Here is a 25531-nt window from a genome sequence, read left to right on the forward strand (position 1 = left end):
ATTGCTTCTCCTGGCTGTTGAAAATCTCATTAGGTTTAGCGAGCTCTGCAAGCAGCGCTGCCAGCCTTTCTCATCTCCTGCCCTCTTGCGTGAGTCAAGGCACCCTGGCCTCTAAAGAAGTGCATCAGCATGCTCCATGGGGTCTGGGCCAAAAAACCTTCCTGCACAAAGACAAGGGCAAGGAAAGTAGATGTGGTGGTGTTCTACATGGGGACATCTCCACAACACAACAGAGGGAGGGAGCAGGGCTGTCCACACACAGCAGCCTTGTACCCCACAGTGAGTAAAAACTCAGGAAGAAGAGTGGGTCCTACTCAGCTATGTTAGGGGCAAATGTGAGGCTGATGGTCCCAGGCCAGCAGCAGCAGAAGCAAATGATGTTTGAGCCAGGACAAGTGGTGGTAGTGCTGCCTTGGCCTGGCATCTCTGCCGGCCCCAGCGAAAGACAGAGCTGAGATGAATGGGGCAGGTCTTTGATCCTGCTGTGCACTGCAGGTTGGAGCCCTGTTCCCAGGCAGCACTTGCATGCCACCACGACACATTAATACCTTTGATTACCTTGGCCTAATTTCTGTCCACCTGTGTCATAGATGGCTCGTCACCCCACCCTGATGAGCCCTTGTTCTGCAGTGGCTGATTGCACCAGCACTGGACAAACTGGTCTCCTGGGGTAATTACAGCCAGGAGAGACCCAGTGCTGCAGGCTATGGGTGAGCCCAGTGTGTCACCACCAGTCCAGCAACTGGCATGTAAGTCAAACCATGATGCACAGTGAGTCCTTTCTTATGGGACATTCAGGACCATCCATGTGGATCCTCTATAGCCCAGGCTCTCACAAAGAAGGACCATCACCGGCATTGTCTTGCCAAGCTTCCCGGAGGGAGGCTGATCTCCTCCTCCCAGTGCCAGGCAGAGACTTGACTTCCCCTGTGGCAGGAGTGAAGCAGCATCCACCCTCCCTCCCCACTGCCTCCCAGCCTGCTTGTCTCATGGCCCTGGGCTCCACGGGATTTCTGCTGGCCAAGGGGGAGCAGGACAGGCTAAGTGGGGGTTCCACATGGGAGGTGGTTGCATGAGATGGAACCTTCCCTTTGGCCCCAGGTCAGCTGTGGTGCTGCTGTAGGTCTGCTCAGGGTCTTCCCCTTGGCTTGACCCTGGGCTGGAAAAGCACGTGACTTCAAGCACGTATTTATACAACAAAGGGCAGCTGCTCCCGGGGTTCTGGGCGCAGTGCCATCCCCACCACTCACACTGACCTACCAGGACGCAGTGCCCTCCTCCTTCCTTCTGCTCCACCTGCCCAGCCTTTGTGGGGAACAGTGTCACGCCATGGCAAGCTGTGGTCAGAGGCTGAAGGCTGGGGGAGGCCAGCAGGCTCTCAGCAGGTTCTGCAGGGCCACACACTGTGAGAAAAGGGGACCAGACCAGACCTTGGGTTTCTGGTGCCCCATGTGTGAGGAAAGCTGCTCTGGGGAGGCACAGCACCCTGCTGATGGCAACCCCATGGTGAGGACGTGGACAGACATCCTGGGACGGGTCAGGCAGGAGCCGTGCCAGCTCTGGCTCCCCCTGGCAGCAGCGACACCTCCTCCAAGGCATCACTGGTACAGCACCAGGCAGGACGATGGGGCTGTGCAGCCCCCAGAAGACCAGGTAAAGCCACCAGTTGTGCCACCTTCCCCCCGACTCGCTCCACTTCACTAGGGAAACAGCTGCTTGGCTGTTTCTTCCCTATTCATCTGGTTGCTTCCGGACTCAGGATATTTTGGGCACTTCTCTGTTCCCAGCCACCCTGGGTGGCACAGGCAGTTCCTCAGGATTTGCTTTCCTCTGGAAGCTGTATAGGCTGAGAACTGAAAAAGGGAAATGTCAAGCCTTTTGTTTAAGACCTGTGTACAGAAGGAGAGACTCATGGCTCCACCAAACACATACACACCATCAGCTGCCTGTGAAAGAGAGCTGTGACATGTGGGACCACCACGTGGGGTCTGGGGGAGCATTTGAATGGGAGCAATGTAGAGAGGCTTGTGCAATGAAGAAGGTGTAGGGCGAAGGGTTTGCTGAGGAGATAGAGAGCTGCTCCACTCAGGCAGCAAGAGAGACCACAGGCTCTGTGGTCCATAATACGCCATCTATGTGGACCATAATATGCTGCTACTGCCAGAGGGCAGATGGGGGGACCATGGGTATGAAAGCTGGAGGCAGAAAGAAAGGTCAGAAGTATTGATCTTGCTGTAGAGAGCCTGCCCTGAAATTGGCAGCTTTATGCAGCAGGGTCTGGGGGGAAGCTAGTCTGGCCTGAAATGCTGCTTCAAATCTTACATTTCCCACCTCCTGGGCTTAGCCAGGTTCCCTGTCCAAGAACTAGGGTGGAATGTGCTGAAGATGGCCCTGGAGATGTGAGCAGGAATGGCTGGACCAGATTTGGAACTGCTTGGAGGTCAAAGCTGGAAACCCCATTTCTGAGCACCTCTTCCTCAAACCAAAACACAGCATCCCACGCCTCTCCGGCTTTACTCCACCCTGCTCCCAGCTGCAAACTGCTTATGTCCAATTTTCTGTGCTATAAATATCTTTCTGGGTGGTCAGCAAGTGTGCAGCCAGATGGGAGAAGGTTTCAGTCTGAGAGTGAAGGGAAGTGGGGGTGTATTTGGGATAGGTGGGGGCTGCAGCACAAGGCCAGATGGGCCTGGACAGGCTTGGTGGGGTGCTGTGGGCTGGCTGGCACTGCACAGGGACATGTGTCAAAGCGGCAATGCCAGGGCAGAGTCTTGCTTGGCTTGGGTCCATGCTTCTGGGGAGAGGGGCGTGGCAGGGGGCATGGACAGATGGACTCAGAAAGGTGGGAGATGCTCTGTGTAGAGCAGACAGCGGGTCCTGCTCCCTGTGGTGAAAACAGGTTGCTGTAGCAGTCAGAGCTGAGGGGAAGGAGGGATGGTTATCCAGCCCCCAGCACCTGCCACGGCTCTGCCCAGCACCCAGGAGTGCCCTCCTGGGACCCCTGCATCCTGCCGGGCTGTCCCCCATCACATCTCCACTCAGCCCACCTGTCTGGGGGGAGGCCAGGCCACTGACAGATCTGGTGGCTCCATAAACCGCCTTGGGAGCAGAGATGGCAGCCTTGGGTGGCCAGTGCCACAAGAGGGAGTCCCTGCCCTGGCTGCTGCTGCCAACTGGGTGACAGCAAAGATGCCCCAATGCCACCCCTCTCCCAGGCCAGCACAGCTCCCTGCAGACCTCCCAGATGTTTTGCTGCGCCCAAGGCTGACTTCGATAACCGATCATGACCAGGCTGTCATCCTGGAGGGACCCTCTGCACTCCAGCACGATTGGGGCTCCCCTTACCCTCCTTCTGCCCCTAGGTCTGGGGTTCTCCCCACAGCTCTGGGGGAAATGTGCTGTGGGGGACCGGGACATCTCGGTTTTATTGTCACTTTGGGGAAGAGTCTGGAGGGTTCTTAAGTTCATGGTGGCACGGTGCACTGGCCTTTGTTCCCCTGGTGTCACTGTAAGATCTCTGTGTAGATGAAGGTTTAGGGCTGGTGGGGCTGAAAAGGTTGCTGGAGGGGTGAGAAAGATCCCACAGCAGGGCTTGGGGCTGGGATCTAGCTGGGATCCTGTGGGCATTTTCCAGCTTTCCCTGCCAGAAGAGCCTCCAGGCTCCGGCAGCACAGGCTGCAGCCCTGACCAAGGCAGATGCTGCATCCTAGAGAGGAAGCAGCAGCATATGGGGAGCCAGCTCCCCAGATCACATGGGTGAAGTCTGTATCAGACCTCACAAATAACAGAAATATATTTGAGGCTTATCCCTGTCCCTACTTCATACCTGCCCTTCAGGGAGCCTGGTGTGGGGCATACCTGTCAGCTGGACTTGATGTACTGATTTTCCTGAATGGATCTTAGGAGAGACTTAGCTTCCAGAAACTTCTCAGTGATGCTGCTCTATGGAGGTAATGCAGATAGGTACACCAAGCACTGCCCTGCAGTACTGAGGATGGTGGTGCCTGGGAAAGTATCTGCCATGGAGCTCTACGCCAATGGGTACCAGCCAGGTGGTGAAGAGCACCCTGCGTGATAGCACCAGTTCCCAGAACACTGATTGTGGTGGACCACAGAGCAATCATATTTGTCTGTCCAGGGAAACAGACACACCACAGAGCTGAAAGATGAGCTGCCCAGGAGGGGGCAACAGCACAGGGAGCCAGGACTCATGGAAGTGTGAGGCCATGCAACAGTGTGTGAGCTGGAAGCTCAGAGAAGAGCTTGGTGGTGGCATCCTCAGGGACAGGAGACTGGGGGAGTGTGAGCAAGCCAGCCTTGGGATTATGGCCCAAAACAATGAGTGACAAGGGAATTCTCTCCCATACACAAAAACCCCACCTGACCTAGTCCGGGACAGGAATAATTCTTCTCCATCCAGCTCCAGGAAGACCTTCTTACCCCTAGTATTGTATGCACTGTCCATCTCAAGGCACTTCACATCCTAGAAGCTGCTGAGCAAGTGGAGCTCAGAGCAGGGTAGCAGGAAAGGTTTGGAGGAGAAGGGAAAAAAACCCCACATCTAGCTGGTTCAGGAGTGTCAGGTCTGGAAGGTGTATTGGTGGAGATCAACAGAAGGGTTGCTGTGGATGAGTCAGTTCAAGGTAATAGAGACATTTCAAGGCAAAAGTGATGCATGATGAGAGCACCCTGGGGTGGGCTTGGGCAGGTGAACCAGAGGTGTTTTCCTCAACATTCACGACTGGATCTGGAGGGAGAGAGGAGTGAGGCAGACCTGAGAAGGTTTTGGAGGTGTTTGTGCGATCAGGGCTATGGGGGCCTGAGGTAGCCAGCAAAAAGGCTGGACTGAGGCACCTAGGAGACCCTATTGAGCCTGGACCTGCTGCTTGCAGGCAGATGGGTGAGGAGCAGCCCTGTGGCCGGTGGGACGCTCTCTTTCCAAAGAGGAAGCTTTTTGCACCACATGTGATTTCCCTACGTGGCCGTTTCATTTCTGTATCTGCACCTCTCCTGTGCCGGGTTACACTAATACCTTTCCCGAGTGGCTCCAACTGAGTCCTGCCTGGGAACTTCATGCCAGCATGGCCCTGCAAGGGCTGGCTCTGGCCTTTGTCCTGGTCCTTGCCCCTCAGCTGCCTGCACAGGGACAGAAGGACTCTGGTCCCAAGAACCAGAGGGGAGCCAAGGAAGCAGGTAAGAGTGGGTTGCATCTCTTTCTTACAGAAAAGGTGTTGCTGCTCCTCTCTCTGCACGTTTTCTATGCAGCTTTACCCTGTTCAGCCCACAGCGGCTGTGTTGAGGAAGGCTGAAGCTGGTGTCTGCTTCAGCAGACACTCGGGCATCTGTTGGGTTGTGGTGGGGCGAAGCTTTATTTGGGATGGAGGACAGCAAGCCTCGGTGTGCTGGGAAAGCCTCCATGAGCATGGGAGCTACAATGCCCCTTCGGAGAGTGGGCAGTGTCCTTGTGAGCAGGAGGTTGCTACTCTTTGCATCAGGGGCTAGGGGGCCTGAGGTGTGAGTCATTCCCTCTGCAGGGAAATGGGAGCAGAAGTGGCTTGTCAAGTCATCGGATGGGTCATGAGTCATGTTACCCATCGCTGGTGGCGGAAGGGATTCTGCCCCTCCAGCAATGGGCAACCTTCAGCTATCCAGGGCAGGATGGAGCCTGTTTCACTCCGCTCAGCAGCAGCCCCTTTCTCCCGTTCCCCACAGCTCATCCCTGACAAACCCTCTCAATAGTCATGTATCTCCACTCCTTGGCCTGAAGAGTTCCAGCTGGAGGAAGCTGTGATGGACTCGAAAGAGGCATTGGCTCTAGGCACCTGGGGGGAATTTCTTGGATTTTTGTCTGCAGAAGAGGTGTGGGGCACCACACTGAGGGTCTGGCCGTTATCCTCTACCATGCTGCTGGCATCTGCAGCAGCAAAGGAGGCTGTTTGAGTCTGGATTATGGGTAGCCCAACAGAGCTGCAGGCAGGGGCAGAGCTTTCCTCTACCTGCACCAAGAGGAAAGTCCTGGTGCCACACCAAGCCCCTGCAAGGGCTTTTGCTGCAGTCGGTGCTCTTCAAGGGTCATCAAGGAATCACGTCTGCCATAGATGTTTGCTTTTTTCACTTTATCTTCGTGTCCTGTGTCCTTGCTGTTCAGGGATAGCCTTCAACATCTGAATGACCCACATGCATTTTCTAGACCAGACCTAGACAATGTGTCACTTGCTGACAGTGCCTGTGGCCCAGTTTTGCTCACATTCCTCTCCCCACTGAGGTCTGCACAAGACAGCCTCGTGCTCCCATTGCTCTCACTTGCTACGTTCTTTCTTGTGCCTTCACCTTCCCAGAAGTTTCCTCACTGTCTCTTGCTAATTTCTACTCCCTTAGGAGTGCAACTTGCTTGTCGCTGTGTCCTCTTGTGTAGCAGGTCGTCGTCAGCCTCCTGACTGAGCCAGGCTGTGCTCTTACTGCATCCCCCGTCCTCCTTCTGTGTAAGGGTGTTTCTGCTTAGCCTTTCAGATTGTAGAGCATCTCAGGGACAGCCAGCCTTTGGGATCTGTTTCCTGACAAGTAACAACAGGAAAAAACTTGTTCCTCCCCACAGGTGGAAACCTGCCATTTGAAGTGTGGTTCACTTTCCCTCCTCAGAGGCATTTTCTTCCTGCTGGCTGGTGCCCATGCTCAAATGCTTGGTGCTGGGCAGGTAGCCTGGACTCTGCTGGGGTGGGAAGGATCCTGGATGTCACCCTGGGGCAGGAGTGTGAGGATGTGTGTGCATGATGGGAGGGGGGAAGGTGCGTGCTGGGGATGCCTAAATAGGTACAGACTGAGTCAAGGGTTTCAGGTCTGTTAAGGCCTTTGGCTGCCACAGTGAAGTGTGTGGTCTGAGGGCACTGGCAGGGATCCAGCTGTGGGGGGAGAAGTTTCCTATCTGGACAACACACGTGGTCTCAAAGGATGGAGGTGGCAGCCACTGTCCTTTGTGGTGGAGGGCCATGGTGCAGGGTTGAGATGATGGAGTGAAAAACCTGCTAACAGATAAGGGAAGTGTGGTGATGCCCCTGTTCCAGCATAAGGGAGTGCAGCCCCATGAGTGCTGACTGGCAGGAAGCGGGCAGTTGTAGAGATGACTGTAGCTGAAGAGAGGTGTTTCGTCCTAATTTAGGAGGGGGGCTACCTCCTATTCTGATGTCATCTCATGGACTCAGTTTGCACTGGCTGAGCAAGTCTGCCAGGGCAGGACAAAGCAGGCTCATTTTGGATTAAGTGCACAGAAAAGTCTGGGTGCATGGAGTGGTGTGTGAGCTTTGTTGCCAGTGCTGTGAACGTAGATGTGGGGGTCTGAGGGCAGGTGGTCGGTGCTGGAAGCTGTCTCGTCGGGCCAAGTCGGGATGATGTGCAAAGGCAGCAGAGACTCATGGAGGCTGCTGCATTGTCATAGCCCCTGATCTGGGGGGAGAGAGCACAGGAGAAAGCAGCATCCACTGGGCTGCTGATCCTGCTGGCTGGGATCCCTCCACAGCGCACGGGTGGGCAGGGGGGCCTGCAGGTAACCCTCCTGCACTGCACCTGAGGGTGCAAGGAGAGTTAATGCCCCTGGGGTCCCATCCTGGGAGGTGCTCACCTCTGCCACCCGTCTGAAGTGAGGGCGACCAGCACCCTTCTGGACGGGGCCATCTCACCCCCGGGGACGCTGCCAGAGCCCAGTGATCCTCAGGGCTCTCCCTCATGTCCTTCGCACACAGGAAGATGTAAAGCTCCCTCCGACTGGGACCCCAAGCTGCAGTTTACCCCACACCAGAGCAGCTATGCCTTGAACGATTTGGTGCAGCTCAGCTGTGCTGGGGACTATGTGCCATCGGTCCCTCAGATCAGATGCATTTCCAACGGGACCCAGACCTTGTGGAACAGGACTGCCACCTGCAAGGGTAAGCACAGCCCCATGTCAGCCTGACCCCGGGGTCCTGAGCTGGCAGCAGATGGGGGACAGTCCAGGAACGGGGGGACCTGGATGCCTTGGCTTCCCCCGCTTGTCCTGGCAGCACCGGGGCACCTTTTGTCTCAGGACCTTGCTGTGGGCAGCTGCCAGGAGTTGGGGAGGGGTTCAGAGGCAGGAACCCTTCCTGGTCAGTGCCTCCTGCCTCCACATGGAGAGCTGCCATTGTCAAGTGGGGAGGAGTAGGAGTAGCTGGAGGGGTTCAACTTGAGACTTTGGCACTTTGCGTTTCCCGTTTCCCTGGGGAGCTTCTCTGGGGTTTGGGTGAGCTCTGGTTGGAGGCTATCACTGCTGCACTGCTCACCTGGACACGAGGAGGGCCAAGAGAAGGGGTCTCAACCAGCGCATGCATTGGGTGGAGCCCAGAGGAGGCTTGGGAGTCCTAGATAGGGGGTGATGACAAGCCCTGTGCCCCTGAACAGTGTCTGGCCACATGGTGGAGGTAGAAGGACTTCTCGTGTGTGTCAGGGTGAGTGGTCAGGTTCATGGGGAGGAGAGAGCTGTCCCAAGCCTCCTCTTCCACAAGCTAAATAAGCAATATTCACTCAGCCTCTCCTTGTATCTCTATCCTGTTAGGATAGAAACCCTCATCTTTTCAGCAGTTTTGTGACTCACAGATACTGTGGCAAAGTCTGGGATGGGGAAGTGCTCCCATTAGCGCTGCCTGGTAACTGCAGGGTTCCCTGACGTCCCTTACAAGGGTCAGCTTTAGCTGACCTTGGGCTTTCCTAGCACCATCTCTACATGCATAGGCAGTGCTTCTCTTGCGCCTTTGCAGCCTCTCCTTCCACCTCCTATATACTGCCTCTTGTGCTGCAGCTCAGTTCCCTGTTGCCAAGCTGGTCCCGGAGTAGTTTAAAAAAGACTTTGTCCGTTTCCTCACCTGAGGAGGTGGGCACACTTGCACCATGCTGTCACCTTTACTGGTCTTTGCCCTGGTCCTGACTCAGAGGCTCCAGTCAGGCCCTCTCACATTGCCCATTGCATAGGAAAGCTCTATACAAACAAGCCAGCTCCAACCACCAGCACGCAACTGCCCTACTGGGGTGATGTGCTTGGAGCTGCAGACCCACAGTAGCCCCCTTCCCAGCATGCTGACACCTGCCTCCCCTCTGCCAGCATCCCAGAGAGACACAGGCTCACTCCACAAAGCAGAGGATTTATGGGTGCAACGAAGAGCTGGCAAAGAGCTCTTGCCCCATCCTCCAGTGTGTGACTAGTCCCTGTCCCTGAGAAGGACTCTCACACTTTTGCCCTGACAGGAAAGTGCCCCAAGCCCCAGTGGGATGAAAGAGTCCAGTTTGTACCAAGCAAAAATAGCTATGAAGAGAATGAAGAACTGACGCTGACCTGCCCTGGACATCTCAAGCCATCCTTCCCCAAGGTCAAATGTGCAAGGGAATTATTACGAGTGAGTTCTGGAGAACCAGTCTATGGAGATGCCTGGTGGGGCAGGAACAGCACAGGTGCCTGGATGCTCATTGAGAGGGCTGTAGAGTGTATTGGTAAGTGAGGCAGCAGCCACTCTCCCGTGTCCCCTCTCCGCCTTCACGCTCGATAGCCGGTTGTGACATTGCCCAGCTGGGCAGCAGGCACGCCACAGTCCCTCCTTGGTGCTTCACAAACTGTTAAAGAGAACAGCCGAGCCAGGAGACAAGAGACAAGGTAGTGCCAGCTGGGCAAGCCAGTAGCTCCTGCAGTTGTTCCTGAGCAGACCAAGTGTGTGGCCCCACAGAAGGGTGCCAGGGCCTGGCCAGGATGCGGGGCCAGCAACGAGGAGCCCATGGAGGGACCACGGTCCTTGTTGCACCTCCAGGTGCCACCCCAGAGTGCACAGGTCTGCTTGTCCCCCCGCCTGCCCGTGCAGGTGAGGGAGCCTGGGGACATCTCCTGCAGCCCCGGGAGCTGGAGCAGAGGGGACTGAAGGGAACCCCGCGTACTCGGGGCAGCCCTTGGCATCGGGGCTGGAGGCTGTGGGGGATGCAGCTGGGAGAAGGACAATGCCCTCCCTCAGGTGATGGGGATGTGGGGCTGCCCCAGGCAGGGACAGATCTGTGCTGAGTGTGGGGATGGCCGTGCGCAGGTAGCCCAGTGCTCAGGGCAGGTGGGCAGGGAGAGAGAATGTGGGAAACTCCCTGCCGCGGGTTGTGGTAACACTCACTTGTACCTCTGCCAGAAACGTGCAAAAGGCCCTGGTGGGACCCAGGACTCCAGCTGGCACCAGACAAGGAGAAGTACGAGAAGAATGAAGAAGTGATGCTGAGCTGCCCTGCGGGTTTTCTGCCATCCTTCACCCACATCAAATGTCTGGGGGAAGGCCAGCCCATTACCAGCTGGAATCCTGTCTACACAGACCCATGGGTAGGAAGGGACAGTGGAGGTGACTGGATCCGCATTCAGTCCAGCGTGGAGTGCATCGGTAAGGGAGGCATCAGGAGCTCTCCTGGCTGCCCTGCTGTACCACAAACCCAATGATTGCTCAGATGCCACCACCTACCTCTGCCCTACCTTGTTACTTCCCAACACAACTTATACCCGCTTGCACCTCTGACAGAAACGTGCAAAAGGCCCCAGTGGGACTCAAGAGTCCAGCTGGCACCAGACGAGGAGAAGTACAAGATGAACGAAGAAGTGATGCTGAGCTGCCCTGCGGGTTTCCAGCCGTCCTTCACCCACATCAAATGTGCGAGGGAAGTCCAGTCCATCAGTCATGGGAAACCTGTATACAGAGAAGTGTGGTTCGGAAGGGACAGTGGAGGTGACTGGATCCGCATTCAGTCCAGCGTGGAGTGCATCGGTAAGGGAGGCAGCAGGAGCTCTCCTGGCTGCCCCGCTCTGCCCTTCCTGAGCAGGGGAAGGCAGGCTGTGTGTGCACAGGAGGTTTGGGGCTCTCTGCCTGCCTGGGGGAAGGGTAGGTGCTGCTGAAGGCGGTGTGGAGGCAGCCCCTGAGCCTGCCCTGTGCTTGCCCCGGGGCTCCAGGGGAGCCTGGTGGGGATGGGGCTGGTGCCGGCCTCAGCCCCTGAGGGTCCTGGCAGGAGGGGCCTGTGGGATCGGGGTGGTGGGCAGTGGGCAGTGGCCAGGGCTGCCCATGCCAGGCCAGGGCAGAGCTCCCGGCATGCAGGGCTCCAGCCTGTGATTCACAAGTGCTTGGGAGGTTCCTGGTGCAGGTGCGTGGGTGACATGGGGCTCATGAGGGCCTCTGGCAAGAGCAAGTGCAGAGGGACAGTGGGCTCCAGTGCCAGAAGCCACCCAGGCACGCATGGTAGAGGTTGCCAAAAGCATTGCGTCAGGGTCTGGGGGGTCACAGGGCTCTGTCCCCTGTGTCCTCTCTGCCCATGCAGGCAGGGCGACAGCCTTGCCTTGGCCCCGTGTGCCGCTCTCCTCTCCGGGTCCCTGCTGCACACCATCAGCGCAGCAGCCAGCTTTTGGGCTCAGGGTTTATTGCCTTCTCAGGAGGTCTCAGGGTGCTGTGGTCCTCTGTGTGGGAGGCCAGGGCTATCTTGTGCGGGTGTGGGAAGCCCAGCGTGACATGCTGAACATCAGGCACGAGCTGCCCTCAGGCACTGCCCGACTCGCCACAGGCTCCGAGGCCCCTCCGGCTGGGCCAGGACAAGAGGGCTCGGGCTGGTTCCCTGCAGGCAGCCGTGAGCACGGGCAGTGTGGGGACGTGGGTGGGAGGGGAAGGGGATGCTTCTCCTGTGGCACCCTGTGATCAGCAGTCAGGGCCCGCAGAGGCAGCTCCGTGCATAGCCCAAACTTCCAGGGTGTCCTGCCCAGTCCCCTTGAGGCCTGTGCCAGCCCGTATGTCACACACTGCCAGGCAAGACCAAGGGGTCTGTGAGGCCCCGGCCAAATGGTAAGCTCCCCATCCCCGTGCAAGCTTTGAGCATTGCATGGTGCCCCAAGTCCCTGGAGCTCTGGCTCCTCCCGGCCTTTCCTTGGAAGCCCGGGGGAAGCAGCGCGGGGCCCGTCTTGCCCTCATCCCCTTGCTGGGGACATGGTGCGGGAGAGCTGCTCTGTATGTTCTGTAGCTAGATCCCTTGCCAAACTGTGCCAGGAAAGGGGATTCCCTGCTCCATCCCCCGGCATGCCCTGCGAGGCCACCCCCTGCTCTGCTAATGCCTTCCCATCTTGTTGGTACAGGGAAATGCCAGAAGCCCCAGTGGGACTCCAGATTTATCTTTGACCCAGATCGAGGGCTCTACACCCCAAATGAGGTGGTGAAGATGAGATGCGCCGAAGGGTACTGGTCTTCTGCTGTGGAGATCACCTGCGTGAAGCTGTACCCACGTCAAGGCTCCTCCATTTCTCACAGTGGCTGGATTGTGAGGAAAGACACGGGCCACTGGCACCGTATAGAGGGGAACATGACCTGTGTGGGTAAGTGAGCAAACCAGTCCCTTCCTCAGTGCTCGCAGTCTGTTGGCCCAGGCAGAGAGAGCGGTGCCGGATTTGTCCCTCAGCACTGGTGCCCTGTGCTCGGGGTGGTCGGGGCATGGCGTGGCATGTTGGCTAAGTCATTGCTGGTGTGAAAGGGACAAGGCACCAGATCAGTTGCTAGCCCCAGGGTGGCAGCTGCAGAGAGGCCCCAAGTACTTGCTCTTACCCTCCCACAGTGCAGGCAGTGCCTGAGTTCTGGCTGGGAGCAGCCAGCACGGCCTCATCCCCCTGGTGCTGTGGGCAGGCTGGTGGGGGAACCATGAGGATGATGGAGGTTGGCTGCAGGGCTGGGAGGGGAAGGGAAGGAAGTGACCATCTTGTGATGTTTCCTTCACAGAGGACTTCCAGGTTGTCCCCGGGACCTTGGAGATTTCCAGCAGCAGCATCAAACTGAACTGGACCTGCAAGCTCCCTGACGTCTGCCAGCGCATGCGGGCCATGTGCCGCCTGGCAGTGCCTTCCTCCCCTCCCTGTAAGGCTGAGGAAGTGAAGGGAGAGGAAATACTACATGGTGGGGAGGGAACATTTACTTGTCCCCCTCTGCAGCCCTTCACTGTCTACAGTTTCACCATCTCCCTGCCCCCCAACATGGTCCTGTACACACAGCTTCTCACGACAAAGGAATCGGGTATGTGTTCACCTGCATGAAATGTAAAGGTGCCCTTTGTCCAAGCATCCGCTCCCTGCAGTGATGGTCCTGGCATCAGGACTGCTCAGAGCCTGTGAGGCTGCGCAGGGCCCTGGAGCACAGCACGTCCCCTCCTCACTCTCCCCCTCCTCTCCACACCATTGCTGCTCCTGCTGCTGCAGCACATGCAGCCTTTGTGGGGGACAAACCCTGCTTGGGGGGCCCTTTGCAGCCTGTTCCCTGGGCCAGGAGCTGCCTGCACCCTGCTCTGGGCTCAGCCCCTCCTTGCTGGCCCTGTGCACGACCCTGTCCTCCTGTGCTTCCAGTGCCGGACAAACTGGAGAAGCTGTGGCTGGATCCCAGCACGGGGTCCATCAAGTGGCAGCCACTGCCTTCCTGCAAAGGGAAGATCATTGGATACCAGGTACCTGGGCACCATGGACTCCCTGTTGTCCCCTTCACCTTTCCAGGCACCTCCCTGCCTGGAGCTCTGTGCAGGCAGCCTGAAGAGAGGTGTGAGCCCTCCTCAGCCAGAGCCCACAAGCCCTACACTGCTGGTGTTTCTGGTGGGGTCAGGTCCCCTCCTGTCCCCAACCAGCAGTAGCAGCCCCTCTCCACAGAGCTGCCCTGAGCCGGAGCGGGAGGTCAGTGCTGCTCCCCACCAGCTCCCTATCCTTCCTCTAGCTGAACATCACGGCCAGGAGAGCGCACAATGGCAGCTTCCTTGAATTCAAGCAGGTGATGGTGAACCAGTCTGTCACTCAGTACACACCACCTCATCAGACACCTGGAAGCAAATACACCGTGACAGTGCAGGGCCTCACAGCGACTGGTGCGGGGGCTGCATCAGTGCTGGAATTTGAAAGCTACGTCTCAGGTAATGGTTGTTCTGCCCTGGGTCTGGCTGAGGTGGCCTCCCTGGGAGTGATCGCTGAGCCTGGAGCCGCTTCCAGAGCTGTGTGTGCACCCACCCCATTACCACCAAGAGAGAGGCAGGTTGTGTGGGCACCCTGGGACCTCGACTCAGCAGTGGGGACCATGGGGCTGGGGGAGTCCTGCTTCGACGAGGTGCATCGCCTGGTCCCCAGAGCAGCTGCATCGCTTCAGCCCACGGTTGTGCCTGTGAGAGCTGTGCTGGCCCCTCTACTCTTCCACTAAAGAAGGTGATACCCATCCCTGCACTGGAGTGCATGGAGGGCTCAAGGTCAGACAGCATTAGGGCTGCTCCACCTGTGTCTGTGTGTCCTCTTGCTGTGCGCAGCCTGGTTGAGCAGGCTTCCCGACTCTTCGGTTGTGTATGGGAGACGGGACGAATCCCTGTGCTCCAGACCCTCCCTCTCTCTGCACTGCCTAGCAGATGTGAGGGCAAGGGAAGGCTGTGCCTTGCTGCCTGTCCCTGCAGCAGCCAGGACAGCAGAAGCTGGACACACACGCCCACACACATGCAGACACCCAACACCAACATCGGGGCCATTGCTGGCGCACGGCCCAGTCTGTGGCACCCACTCCTGGCTGTGTGTTAGTTGCAGGGCAGCCTCTGGGTCCGTGGCCTGGGACGGCGGTCATGGTGGTGGTGGTGCTGTCGGTGCTGGTCCTCCTGTCTGCAGGGATCCTGTGGTTTGTGTTGTCCAGGTAGGTAGGCAGGAGCCTTGGAGTCACTGCTCTGCCTCAGGCCATGCTGTGCTGTGGGGTGACTGTCTCTGCCTTGACTCAGGACTGCTCTTTGCCTTCCCAGGAAAAGGAAGGCCTTGCCCAGCAAAGCCGAGGAGGACCATTACACAGGTAGGGCTGCCATCACAGAGACGGCTGCAAGGTTGGGGCGGGAGCAGGGCTGTGCCGGGAGAGCCTGGCCCTCAGGAGAACCGTCTGCATGTCCTCTTGCCATCTTGTGGTGGCTGCAGGCAGCTCAGCTGGCTCTGGCTGACTTGCCAGAGCAGTGTGTCCCACACCTGCTATCCCCAGCCGAATGCCTCCTCCGGCTGCCTCTTCCAGTAGCTCCTGGCTGGGGTCCCCCCATGGTGCCAGTGAGGGCTGGGAGCTGCCCCTGGTGGGAGGCGGCGCCTCTGCCCAGCTCTGCTGCCCTGCTGGTGTGTGTCCTGGGGCATCCCCCAGTGCTGCTGCCTGCCTGGGTCTGCCCTGCTCCTTCTCCTGTGTCCCCTGGCTCCCTCAGGCTGTTTCTGTCATCCCACCAGAGCTCCAGCCCTATGAGAACTTGGATAATTACTGTGTGGTCAAGAAGACTCTTCTGGCAGAAGAAGATGCAGGTAGGACACAGAGTGCCCAGCGTGTTCTCCCCAAACATGCAAACATGTTCCCACACGTGTTCCCACACAGAGTGGCAGCTGTGGTGGCGTGAGCTACACACGCTGCCGAGGCCACGCAGCAGCCTCTGCCCTGGGTGCCTTTGGTCTCCACAGGTAAAGGTGGCCAGGCTGGAGAGCTGTTGCTCCAGCCCCTGTCTGTTCTGGAGGCCTCAGGAGACAGTCGGAGCAATGCGAGAGAGGAGAAGATGGAGTGAACGTCCCCGGCTAGGTGCTCATGGCCCTTCCCATAGCCCTTTCTCAAGGCTTGCTCCTCCACTACTGGAAGCAGGACCTTATCTAGCTTGTGCTGGGTTACTGCTCCCCATCAAATTTGCTCACTCATCAAGCTCCAGCACCCTCTGTCACAGAGCAGAGGCAGCCCAAGGCCTGGGATGACCTGTTTGTGCCAGCGAGGATGTGTTCTGGTGGTCCTCCAGTACTCTGGCAAAGCTGTCTCACCCGCATCCTGGTGCCTGCAACTGTCGTCTCAGACCAAAGTAGCTTGCTGGGTTCCGAGCCCTCTTTCCCTGCTCCGTATTGCCATATCTATCTAGACCCTGGACTCTGCTTGAGGTTGGATCAACCACGCTGTCCTCGCAGCTGTGCTGCTGTGTCCCAACAACCAATAAATTCTTCTGGTTTGCAGGGGCTGCCTGCACCACGACAGCTCCCACCTTGTCATGGTTCCTCCCTGTTTTGTGTGCAAAAGCCCTGTCCCTATGAATCTTCATGGAGGAGCTTGGACGAGGCTTTTCCAGCCCCTGGCAGCCCCGAGGAAGTACATCTGAGAAGCTGTGTGGTCCCAGCACAGTGCTTTGGGTTCCTCCTTTCCCTCTTCCCCACCCTACAAGTAGCACGGTCTCAACTTGGCCTAGCTGGACCTCTGTGTTGGTCTGTGACCCCTTCTGCGCGTGTTGATGCTCGTCTCCCATTTTGTGACGTGCAGTTGGCCCTGGCCCTCTTGGGAAATCCCCATCCTGTGCCCTGTGGGATCTGCTCGATCTCGGCTGCTGCTGCTGCCACGGTGCAGCCTCCAGCAGCCACTGCCTCTCCCGCACTGGGGGATGCTGGCTCCCTGTGCAGCCTGCAGGGCGAGGGGCAGCCAAAGGCTCTTCTTGGTGAGGAGCAACACTGCTGAAAGATGGGGTAATCGACCACCGTCTTCTCCAGCTCTGTGGTTAGAATCACCGAATCACAGAATGGTTTGGTTGGAAGGGATCTTTCAAGTCCAACCCCCCTTTTGCTAGATTAGGTTGCTCAAAGGCCTGTCCATCCTGGATTTGAACAGAGGGATGGGTCATCCACAACTTCTCTTGGCAATCTGCTTCAGTGCCTCACACCCTCATCGTAAAAAATTTCATTCTTATATCAAATGTAAATCTACTGCCCTTCTATTGAAAACCATTTCTCCTTGTGCTGTTACTACAGGCCTTGGTAAAGAGTCTCTCTCCATTTAACTTTTAAGCCCTTTTTAAGTACTGGAAGGCTGCTATAAGGTCATGAGCTGCCTGACCATCATCGTGGTGCCTGCAACTGGCCCCTGGGACCAAAGCGTCTCCTTCCCATGGTCTCTCGGTGGCATGACCTGCATGCCTGGTGGACCAGCTCTCGATGGGTATTGGGCAGCGAGGGGAAGAGGGAGCTTAACCCTGTGTGGCTGCTGCTGGTTGAGAACAGAGAACAGGCAGGGTGTAGGACATGGGGTTGGTTTGTGCTCTTGCCACCTCCTGGGTTGCCCTGCTGCCCACTCCCTATCCCCATATGCAGTCCAATCCTGGGCTGTCAGCCTTCAGACTGGAAGGCAGGGTGGTCTGCACACCTGGGGACGGAGAAGAGGGTTGCCAGGCTGAGGGGGAGGAGGAGGCAGCTGAGGTTAGAGACGCAGGGAAGGACGAGAGAGGGTGTGGGTTGAGTGTGTCGCTCAGAAGGGTCAAGGACTGTTTCAGGCCTTGAGGTACTCCTTGCAGTTCACGTCCCTGTCCCTATCCCTGCTTCTTGCCAGCTCTTTACGTACTTTCTCAGAGGCCGTCCATCTTTGGTGATCATTGAGAGGAAGTGCAGTGACTCATTGCAGTGGTGTTGGGAAGCACATGGGTATTGCCTCAGAAATAGGAGCAGCACTTCTTGAACGCACTCTGGTAACTAGGAGGGGAACCTCTGGGATCCTGGCGACAGGGGTTCTTCTGTTGAGTACCAGTGCCTGGATGCCCTTGGGGAAAAAAAAGCAGCAAAAGGCAGCAGCACTGATGCTGATGGGTGGTTCCCTCCCCAAAGAGGAAGCCTCCTGTGTCTCAAGATTTCTCCACGTGTCTGTTTCCTTCCTGTGGTTGCAAGCCTTGCAGTCAGTTACAGATGCCTGGGCTCAGAGGCAGCGAGTGAGGCTGAGATTTCAGTCCTGCCTGGGGACTTCATGGTAGCATGGCTCTGCAGTTGCTGGCTCTGAGCTGTCTCCTGGGCCTTGTATCTCTGCTGGCAGCACAGGGCCAGGAAGAACCTGATCCCAATGTCCGAGGGATGCCCCAGGAAACAGGTAAGAAGTGGTTCCTCCTCTTTGCTGGAGAGGTTTTGCTGCTCCTCCTCCTGCAAGTTTGATATGCATCTTTACTGCCTGCAGCCCTGGGCTGGAGCCCAGGTGGACCTCTGAGGGCCGTGTCAGCTGGGGCACCTGGTGTCTCTGGGAGACCCCGGTGGGGCAGGAGCTACGGCACGGTGTGTGTGGAAGGACGGGATAGGGCTGGATAGTTGGGGATGGGTGATGCCACCCCAGAGGAGCAGCAGGGGCTTCTCGGATCCCTGTAGCACAGCTGAGCCATGGCTGGAGAGACATGCACCCCATCAGGGCTGGTGGATCATGGCCCATCAAAGGCAGCCCGAGACGGGGTGGGTGACATGTGTGAATGAGTGGCTGGAGGGGTCTCCTAGTGCAGGGGTGGTTGTCCTGGGAAACTCCCTGCTGTGGGCTGTGGAGGGGGGAATATAATGTTCCGGGCCACACGGCTGGGTGGGGGAGGTTCACGGATGAATGATCATTCACACTTCAGGGACACAAGGAGAGCGGCCTCTCAACAAGCCTGGCCTGCACGTCATGTCCTGGCAGATGGACATGTCACCTTCCCTCTCCCTTCAGGGGCTGGATGGACTGCTGGGGACTTTTCTCCCACCACCCACCCATGCCCCACCTTATTACCTCCCACCCCAACTAACATCCACTTTCACCTCTGTCAGAAACGTGCAAAAGGCCCCGGTGGGACTCAAGACTCCAACTGGCACCAGACGAGGAGAAGTACAAGATGAACGAAGAAGTGATGCTGAGCTGCCCTGAGGGTTTCCAGCCGTCCTTCACCCACATCAAATGTGCGAGGGAAGTCCAGTCCATCAGTCATGGGAAACCTGTATACAAAGAAGTTTGGCTCGGAAGGGACAGCAGAGGTGTCTGGATCCGCATTCGGTCTAACGTGGAGTGCATCGGTAAGGGAGGCATCAGGAGCTCTCCTGGCTGCCCCGCTCTGCCCTTCCTGAGCAGGGGAAGGCAGGCTGTGTGTGCACAGGAGGTTTGGGGCTCTCTGCCTGCCTGGGGGAAGGGTAGGTGCTGCTGAAGGTGGTGTGGAGGCAGCCCCTGAGCCTGCGCTGAGTCCAGACTACGGTTCACCGATGTGTGGGATGTTCTTGCTGGAGGTGTGTGTGATAAGGGTCTCCCTGAGGGCTTCTCACAAGAGTGTGTGCACAAAGGACAAAAGCATGGGAGAGCTATGTGTGGTGGAGTTTGTGGTCTGCATGGTGTCATGGTTGGGGCAGGGGATCAGAGGGCTCTGCTGCCTGTGTCCTCTCAGACCATGCAGCTGTGAGTATCACAGCTCATTCCCTGTGGACTGGTCCCCTCCAGGCTCTATGTCATGGTGGGCACAGGCTTGGCACCATCTTCTCACAGCTTGAGGCGCTGAGGTCCCCTCCAAGTGAGAACAGGGCAATAGTTGGCTGATTTGGGAACCCAGTGAGAGGTTCCTGAAGGTTTGAAAACAATAGTCCTCTGCTGCTCCCCAGCTCACTGAGTGCCCTAAGACCTAGGGCACAGCAAGAGGGCTTGGGGCTGCTTCCCCAAAGGCAGCTGTGAGCATGGGTAGTGTGGGGAGGTCTGTGGGACGGGAAGGTGATGCTTCTCCTGTAACACCACCACCCCGCACCCCGGGACAGTTCCATGCATGGCCTAGGCTGTCAGGGTGTCCCGTTTGGTCCCCTTGGGCGCTTTGCTGACTTCATGTGGCAGGTTCCTAAGGCATGAAATAGCCCTGGATTCTCAGACGATGCCACAAGGCACCATGGACAAGTGCCGGTCCATTAGCTGCTGTGCAAGCTTTGTGCACAGTATGAGCCCCTCGTGGGTGCCCCAGCCCCTTGAGCTCCTGCTCCTCCTGGCCTTTCCTGGGAGGCTTGGGGGAAGCGGCGTGGGGAAGCGACGTGGGGAAAACTGCCTTGAGCAACAGTAGTCCACACATTCACCCACATTCATTCCTGTCCGGGTCCCTCCTGATCCCCTGCCAGAAAGCTGTAGTGACCACTGTCAGCCTCTCACTTTCCCTGCCTCCTGGCTGGGTGGGGAGCAGGGCTGTCTGACCACAGTTATTTGCAGTGCTGGGAGGGGAAGGGAAGGAAGTGACCATCTTGTGAATGTTTCCTTCACAGAGGTCCTCCAGGTTGTCCCCGGGACCTTGGAGATTTCCAGCAGCAGCATCAAACTGAACTGGACCTGCAAGCTCCCTGACGTCTGCCAGCGCATGCGGGCCATGTGCCGCCTGGCAGTGCCTTCCTCCCCTCCCTGTGAGGCTGAGGAGGTGCAGGGAGAGGAGATGCTACATGGCCGAGAGGGAACATTTACTTGTTCCTCTCTGCAGCCCTTCACCGACTACAGTGTCACCATCTCCCTGCCCCCCAGCACGGTCCTTTTCACATGGTTGGTCAGGACAGGGGAATCAGGTATGTGTGCATGAGTGCAGGAGAGAAGGGACAGTGCTAGGCTGTGTCACAGGTAGGGGAGGTGGATAAATGTCCCCTTCACCTGGCAGCTCAGCCTGATCATCTGTTCCCTGCAGTGATGATCCAGGGGAAGGGGCTGTGCAGGGCCCTGGAGCACAGCACGTCCCCTCCTCACTCTCCCCCTCCTCTCCACACCGTTGCTGCTCCTGCTGCTGCAGCACATGCAGCCTTTGTGGGGGACAAACCCTGCTTGGGCGGGCCCTTTGCAGCCTGTCCCCTGGGCCAGGAGCTGCCTGCACCCTGCTCTGGGCTCAGCCCCTCCTTGCTGGCCCTGTGCACAACCCTGTCCTCCTGTGCTTCCAGTGCCGGACAAACCGGAGAAGCTGTGGCTGGATCCCAGCTCGGGGTCCATCAAGTGGGAGAAGCTGCCCTCCTGCAATGGGGAAATCATTGGATACCAGGTACCAGGGCACCATGGACTGCCCATAGTCCCCCTCACCTTGCCTGGTGCCTCCCTGCCTGGAGCTCTGTGCAGGCAGCCTGGCGGAGAATGGGGAAGGCAAAGCCATGATAACCTGCAGTTCATAGCCAGTCCCGGTGAATATCTGGCTGTGATGAGCATGAGCATTTTCTTTCTCGCCCTTGACATCCCTCATGCTGTGGAGTTGCCTGGAGAGGTGGTGGGTGCTTCTCTGCCCAGGTCTCCTCAGCCTGGTGTTTTGCAGACTTTTGCAGCTCAATGTGCAGCACTTGGTGACGTGTCTGCTGGGATGGCCTCACAGGGTTTCCTGTGCCTCTTGCGTGTTTGTTTCTGGTTCCTGCCACAGGGAAACCTGTGGTTTGAGTCATCCTCTGAAAAACCCCTCTTCTTCTGAGGGGCATGCACTGTTTCTTTGAGTGTTCCTCAGTGTGTGGCTAGATGTGCCTCCTGTCTGTGTGTTTGGGGGTCTTGCCACGGTGCAGCCCTGCTTTCTAGCGCTGCGGGGTGGGGGGTGGGGGGGGCGAGACCCTTAGCAGTGTGCCCTATGCCCTCTGTGAGAACAGTCTTCTCCATGAGGTGACAGGGACTCAGACATGCTGGTTCTTCATGGGCCTCTTAGCTCTTTCCTGGGGAAAATGGCAAAGAGAGGCCTGGACAGCACTGCTTGTGGGTATCTTCCAGCTGGTTCCCTGCTCCCAGACACCTCTGTTTCTGAAAAGAATCCTTTTTTCTGCTTTTGGTTAGCTTGTTTTTGCATATTGCCAAGAGGCCATTTGCATAAAGCCCCCGACAGCAGTGAGGATGGCCCGGCATCTCATGAGAAATTCACACGATGCACTGGCAAATGAGGATCTCCATCTGTATCCCTTGTGGAAAATCTGTCTCCCCCTTTTCATGTAGACAAAGCCTTCAGAGTCCAACCTTACAATGGGAAGAACGAGAAGTTCAGGGCTCCTCTTGTGGGGGAGGCATCTTGCGTGTTGGCTCCAAATTGCTCCTCTTGTCTGCTCTGAGGTCCACACAAGGGGCCAAGGCTCCTGCTGGTTCCTCTGTGGGAGCCTTCCACAAGCGGGGCAGGCGCAGAGAAGGGGAGGCTTGCAGGGGTGCTTTGCTCTGTCTCGGTGTGCTGTGGGCAGGTCCCCAGAGGGCAGGTGGGAGCTGCTGCCCTCCAGTTCTGTCCCCTGTCCCCAGCTGAACATCACAGCCCGGAGCGCACAGGACGGCGGCTTCCTGGAGATGCAGCGGCTGTGGCTGAGCAGCTCTGTCACGGAGCACTCGCTGCCTGGGCACAGCCCCGGCAGCAGCTACGTGGTGACGATGCAGGGAGTCACAAACGCCGGAGCTGGGGCCGCGTCACTGTGGGAGTTTCAGACCAACAGGTCGGGTAAGGCTGGCTGTGTCCCGGTCCCTCCAGGGTGGCCATGGCGTGCGTCCTGGCTGAGGCAGCTCTCTGTTCCCAGCCCCGTGGCCTCCCGGCCAACGCCAAGGAGTCTGGGCACAGAGGAGCTGTGCTCTGCGCCCTGCATTGTCCCCTGCTCCCCACACAGACCCTGCCGCGCTGCCCACTGATGCTCATCCCCAGGTCTTCCCCTCCAGACACCCCGCACCCTCTCGACATCAGCTGCCGCAGCGTCCGTGACATCTCCCCATCCCAAGGGACCGTTGTGCTTCCCCTCCGGCCCATCGCCCGGCCCCCCGAGGCGGCAAGGTGAGTGCAGCCCCCCGCAGCTCTGCTCTCCGCAGCCCCGAGATGGGTTTCCACACTGCCAGTGCTCGCCCGCAGTGGCCTCCATCCCGCTCTCCCCAGCCCCGTCTGCCCCAGGCCTCTCACCGCCCTGCCTTGCAGGGAACACCAGCTCATCGTGGTTGCAACGCACAACGGCACGGCGGTGGAAGGCGCCTGCTCGGGGGAGCCGCAGCCCTTCAACGCCAGCCAGCAGCCCGGCACCTACGTGGCTGCCGTGATCAACCTCACTGCCTCCACGGACTTTGTGCTGGGCGACGGGACCCACCGGCAGGGCTACCACAACGCTGCCCTCCAGACGGGCTGGGACTACACGGCCCTTCTCCGCCTCGTCCGCCACTCGCCGCAGGTACCTTTTGCGGGGGGCTCCTGCTCCCCGGGGACGCTGCCAGCCAGGGCCAGGCCCTTTGGTGGGGTCTGGGCCCTCTGCCGATAGCGAGCGTCAGTACCGCACGGGCTCCGCTCCCAGCCCCTGTGCTCAGAGCCTGGGCGCCTCGGCAGGACAGCGTCCCGGGGGTCCTTGGCCACCGCTGGGACATTCGGTGGCTGTGGGGCGGGAGGCCTTTGCGTCAAGTGCGGGCAGTGGGGCAGGAGTGGCCTTGTTTTCCGAAAAGCGGATTCATTGCCCGGTGTGCAATAAGTCAATCCTCACACACTTTATCTTTTGAGTAGGTGGTATAACTGGGGTAGGGGGCTCATGGGTCAGCGGTCGCAGAGGCCCTGGCCCAAATTACCTTCCCCCTAATTTCTCCATACTTGTGGCACTTCCCATTGGTTCTTCAGGGTCTGTTGATCAGACAAACGATTTATCAGTTATGCTTCTACCTCTTGACAGTCACATCTTCTTTGATACATTGTTTGGATAAATATTAACTAACACAGGGGTAGGACTGTACAATAGCCATCCTTAGTAGTACCTAGCAACTATCTACAAAGCTATCTGTGACATCCTTAACTATGAAAAACTACCTGTAACATTCTTAACTATGCAACTATGAAAAACTATCTGTAACTTCTTAGCTACAGAATCATGATTAACTTTTAAATCCGATGCAAGATATCAGCCTGAGCTCTCCCTCCCGTCTCCTCCAACAGGCAGAGAAGTTCACCTGTGTCTGCTACAGCTTCTCTGTTGGTAAGCGGGCTCCTCGCTCCCTGTGCCTGAGAGTCTCTCCCGCATGTTCCCTTTTCCCAGCCTGGCCGCTTCCCGTGGAGAGGAGCTGGCCAAGCGCAGGAGCTGCGGGCTCTTGTGGGGGGCAGAGGTAACCTGTCGTTTCCTATATATGGGTTCATCCTCCATCCCAGGAGTACCCTAAATGAAGACACATGTCTACACACTTGCACATAGAATTATAGAGTCATAGAATGGTTTGGGTTGGAAGGGACTTCAAAGATCACCTAGTTCTAACCCCCTTCCATGGCCAGGGACACCCTCCACTAGACCAGGTTGCCCAAACCTGCATCTAACCTGGCCTTGGACTCTTCCCTTTGCCATTGTTGGTGCCATTGCTAGAACATGGTCCAGGCTGTGGCACCCACTCCTGGCTTTGCGTTAGTTGCAGGGCAGCCTCCAGGTCCGTGGTGGGGGACTGTGATTGGGGTGGTTGTGCTCTTGGCACTCCTCGTGTCTGCAGGTATCCTGTGGTTCGTGCTTTCCAGGTGAGTAGGAAGGGGAGAGGTTTAGCAGGGCCAGGGGCAATACCAGTCTCTTACTCAGTACTCCTTTTGCCTTTCCAGGAAAAGGAAGTTTTTTCCCCGCAAAGCTACAGAGGATAATTAAAAAGGTAGGAAAATGCAATTTTCTGGACCACTATCACAGAAAGGGCTGGGTGGCAGCTGGAAGGGGATCAGAGATCTCCCAGAAGAGCCTGACCCTCAGGAGAAACATCTGCTCATCCTCTTCACTGACATGCCTCCCCATTTGTCCCAGCCCTGTGGTGCTTCAGAAACCCATGTGTGCAGGCAGCTGTGGTGGCGTGAGCTCTCCACGCAGCTGAGGGCACACAGCAGCCTCTGCCCTGGGTACCTTTAGTCTCCACAGGTGAAGGTGGCCAGGCTGGAGATCAGTCACTCCAGCCCCTGCCCAGGACCACAGGAGACATTCGGAGCAGTGAGGGAGCAGAGAAGATGGGGAGGATGACCCCAACTCAGTGCTGATGGCTGCCAGCCCCTTGGCTCTCCTGTGACTGTGACCAGCACTGGGAGTCCCATCCAATTCAGCAGAGCAAGAGGAAAACAGGAGGCCAAGGAGGGCTATGAGCTTTTTCTTTCCTCACTCCCTTCACCTCCCAGCTTTCACTTACTCCTGTTTTAAGGCCTTTGAATGTGACTTTCTGTAGTTCTTTTTTGTAGACTTTGCTTTTGTTTTTGCTTTCTGGAAGCAGGAACTGTGTGCCAGATTTCCCAGTCTCTGACTCACACGGGCTTGTGCTGAGGGAGGGTCCATGCTCCTGCCATGTCCTAAGTTCCCAACCCCTCTGATATTCAGCTAAACCCAGGGTTCTGCTGGAGCCTGGCTTGACTGGGCTGCCTTTGTGACTCTGCCTGCTCTGTCTGGACAACCAATAAAGGCTCATGGTTTGGAGGGGGCTGCCTGCCCATCCACATCTCCTGCCTGGTCCCCACATTGCCCTTGAGGGGTCACATCGCCCAACAACTGCACCTTCTTGAGGGGACACCATGAGCAGGGCTGCGCTGTGACCCTGAGTGCCTGAGTGGTGCCTGACAACCTTTCCAACCCTCAGCGCTGTTTTGGGCAGCTCTCACCTGAGTTTGGATGGGGTATGTGGTGGGAATCAGTGAAAGGGTAATGTCCCTCAATGGACATAGAATCACAGAATGGTTTGGGTTGAAAGGGACCTCAAAGATGATCTAGTTCCAACTCCCGTGCCATAGGCAGGGACACCATCCACTAGACCAGGTTGCCCAAAGCCCCATCCAACCTGGCCTTGCCCCCAGGGATGGGGGCATCCGCAGC

General features: G+C 57.6%; 2 protein-coding genes across 2 annotated transcripts; both read left to right on the forward strand.

Moving 5' to 3' along the window:
- The first annotated feature begins 5081 nt into the window (after positions 1–5081).
- Positions 5082–16024, forward strand: LOC104633249 (tyrosine-protein phosphatase Lar-like). Its single transcript, XM_075740930.1, has 13 exons — positions 5082–5193; positions 7737–7919; positions 9250–9492; positions 10164–10406; positions 10542–10784; positions 12131–12367; positions 12765–13055; positions 13382–13479; positions 13740–13932; positions 14579–14687; positions 14791–14837; positions 15248–15319; positions 15473–16024. Exons 1-13 carry the CDS (start codon positions 5082–5084, stop codon positions 15571–15573), a joined length of 2172 nt encoding a protein of 723 aa, XP_075597045.1. The 3' UTR covers positions 15574–16024.
- A 1440-nt stretch (positions 16025–17464) lies between these two features.
- On the forward strand, positions 17465–25138 carry LOC142599504 (uncharacterized). Its single transcript, XM_075740446.1, has 11 exons — positions 17465–17888; positions 18584–18826; positions 20039–20329; positions 20693–20790; positions 22002–22194; positions 22407–22518; positions 22657–22903; positions 23650–23689; positions 24111–24213; positions 24292–24338; positions 24596–25138. Exons 1-10 carry the CDS (start codon positions 17777–17779, stop codon positions 24332–24334), a joined length of 1482 nt encoding a protein of 493 aa, XP_075596561.1. The 5' UTR covers positions 17465–17776; the 3' UTR covers positions 24335–24338; positions 24596–25138.
- Positions 25139–25531: the final 393 nt, after the last annotated feature.

Source organism: Balearica regulorum, chromosome Z (genome assembly GCF_011004875.1).
Source record: "Balearica regulorum gibbericeps isolate bBalReg1 chromosome Z, bBalReg1.pri, whole genome shotgun sequence".
In the NCBI taxonomy this organism is placed as follows: Eukaryota; Metazoa; Chordata; class Aves; order Gruiformes; family Gruidae; genus Balearica; species Balearica regulorum.

Bases quoted from the DNA above. Each gene is read 5' to 3' on its own strand.
- LOC104633249 (XM_075740930.1), top strand. From the start codon at position 5,082: ATGGCCCTGCAAGGGCTGGCTCTGGCCTTTGTCCTGGTCCTTGCCCCT. The intron at 10,785-12,130 runs GTAAGGGAGGCA...TTGTTGGTACAG, and splicing joins GTCCAGCGTGGAGTGCATCG to GGAAATGCCAGAAGCCCCAG. The intron at 13,056-13,381 runs GTATGTGTTCAC...CTGTGCTTCCAG, and splicing joins TCTCACGACAAAGGAATCGG to TGCCGGACAAACTGGAGAAG.
- LOC142599504 (XM_075740446.1), top strand. From the start codon at position 17,777: ATGGCTCTGCAGTTGCTGGCTCTGAGCTGTCTCCTGGGCCTTGTATCT. The intron at 17,889-18,583 runs GTAAGAAGTGGT...CACCTCTGTCAG, and splicing joins AGGGATGCCCCAGGAAACAG to AAACGTGCAAAAGGCCCCGG. The intron at 24,214-24,291 runs GTGAGTAGGAAG...TTGCCTTTCCAG, and splicing joins CTGTGGTTCGTGCTTTCCAG to GAAAAGGAAGTTTTTTCCCC.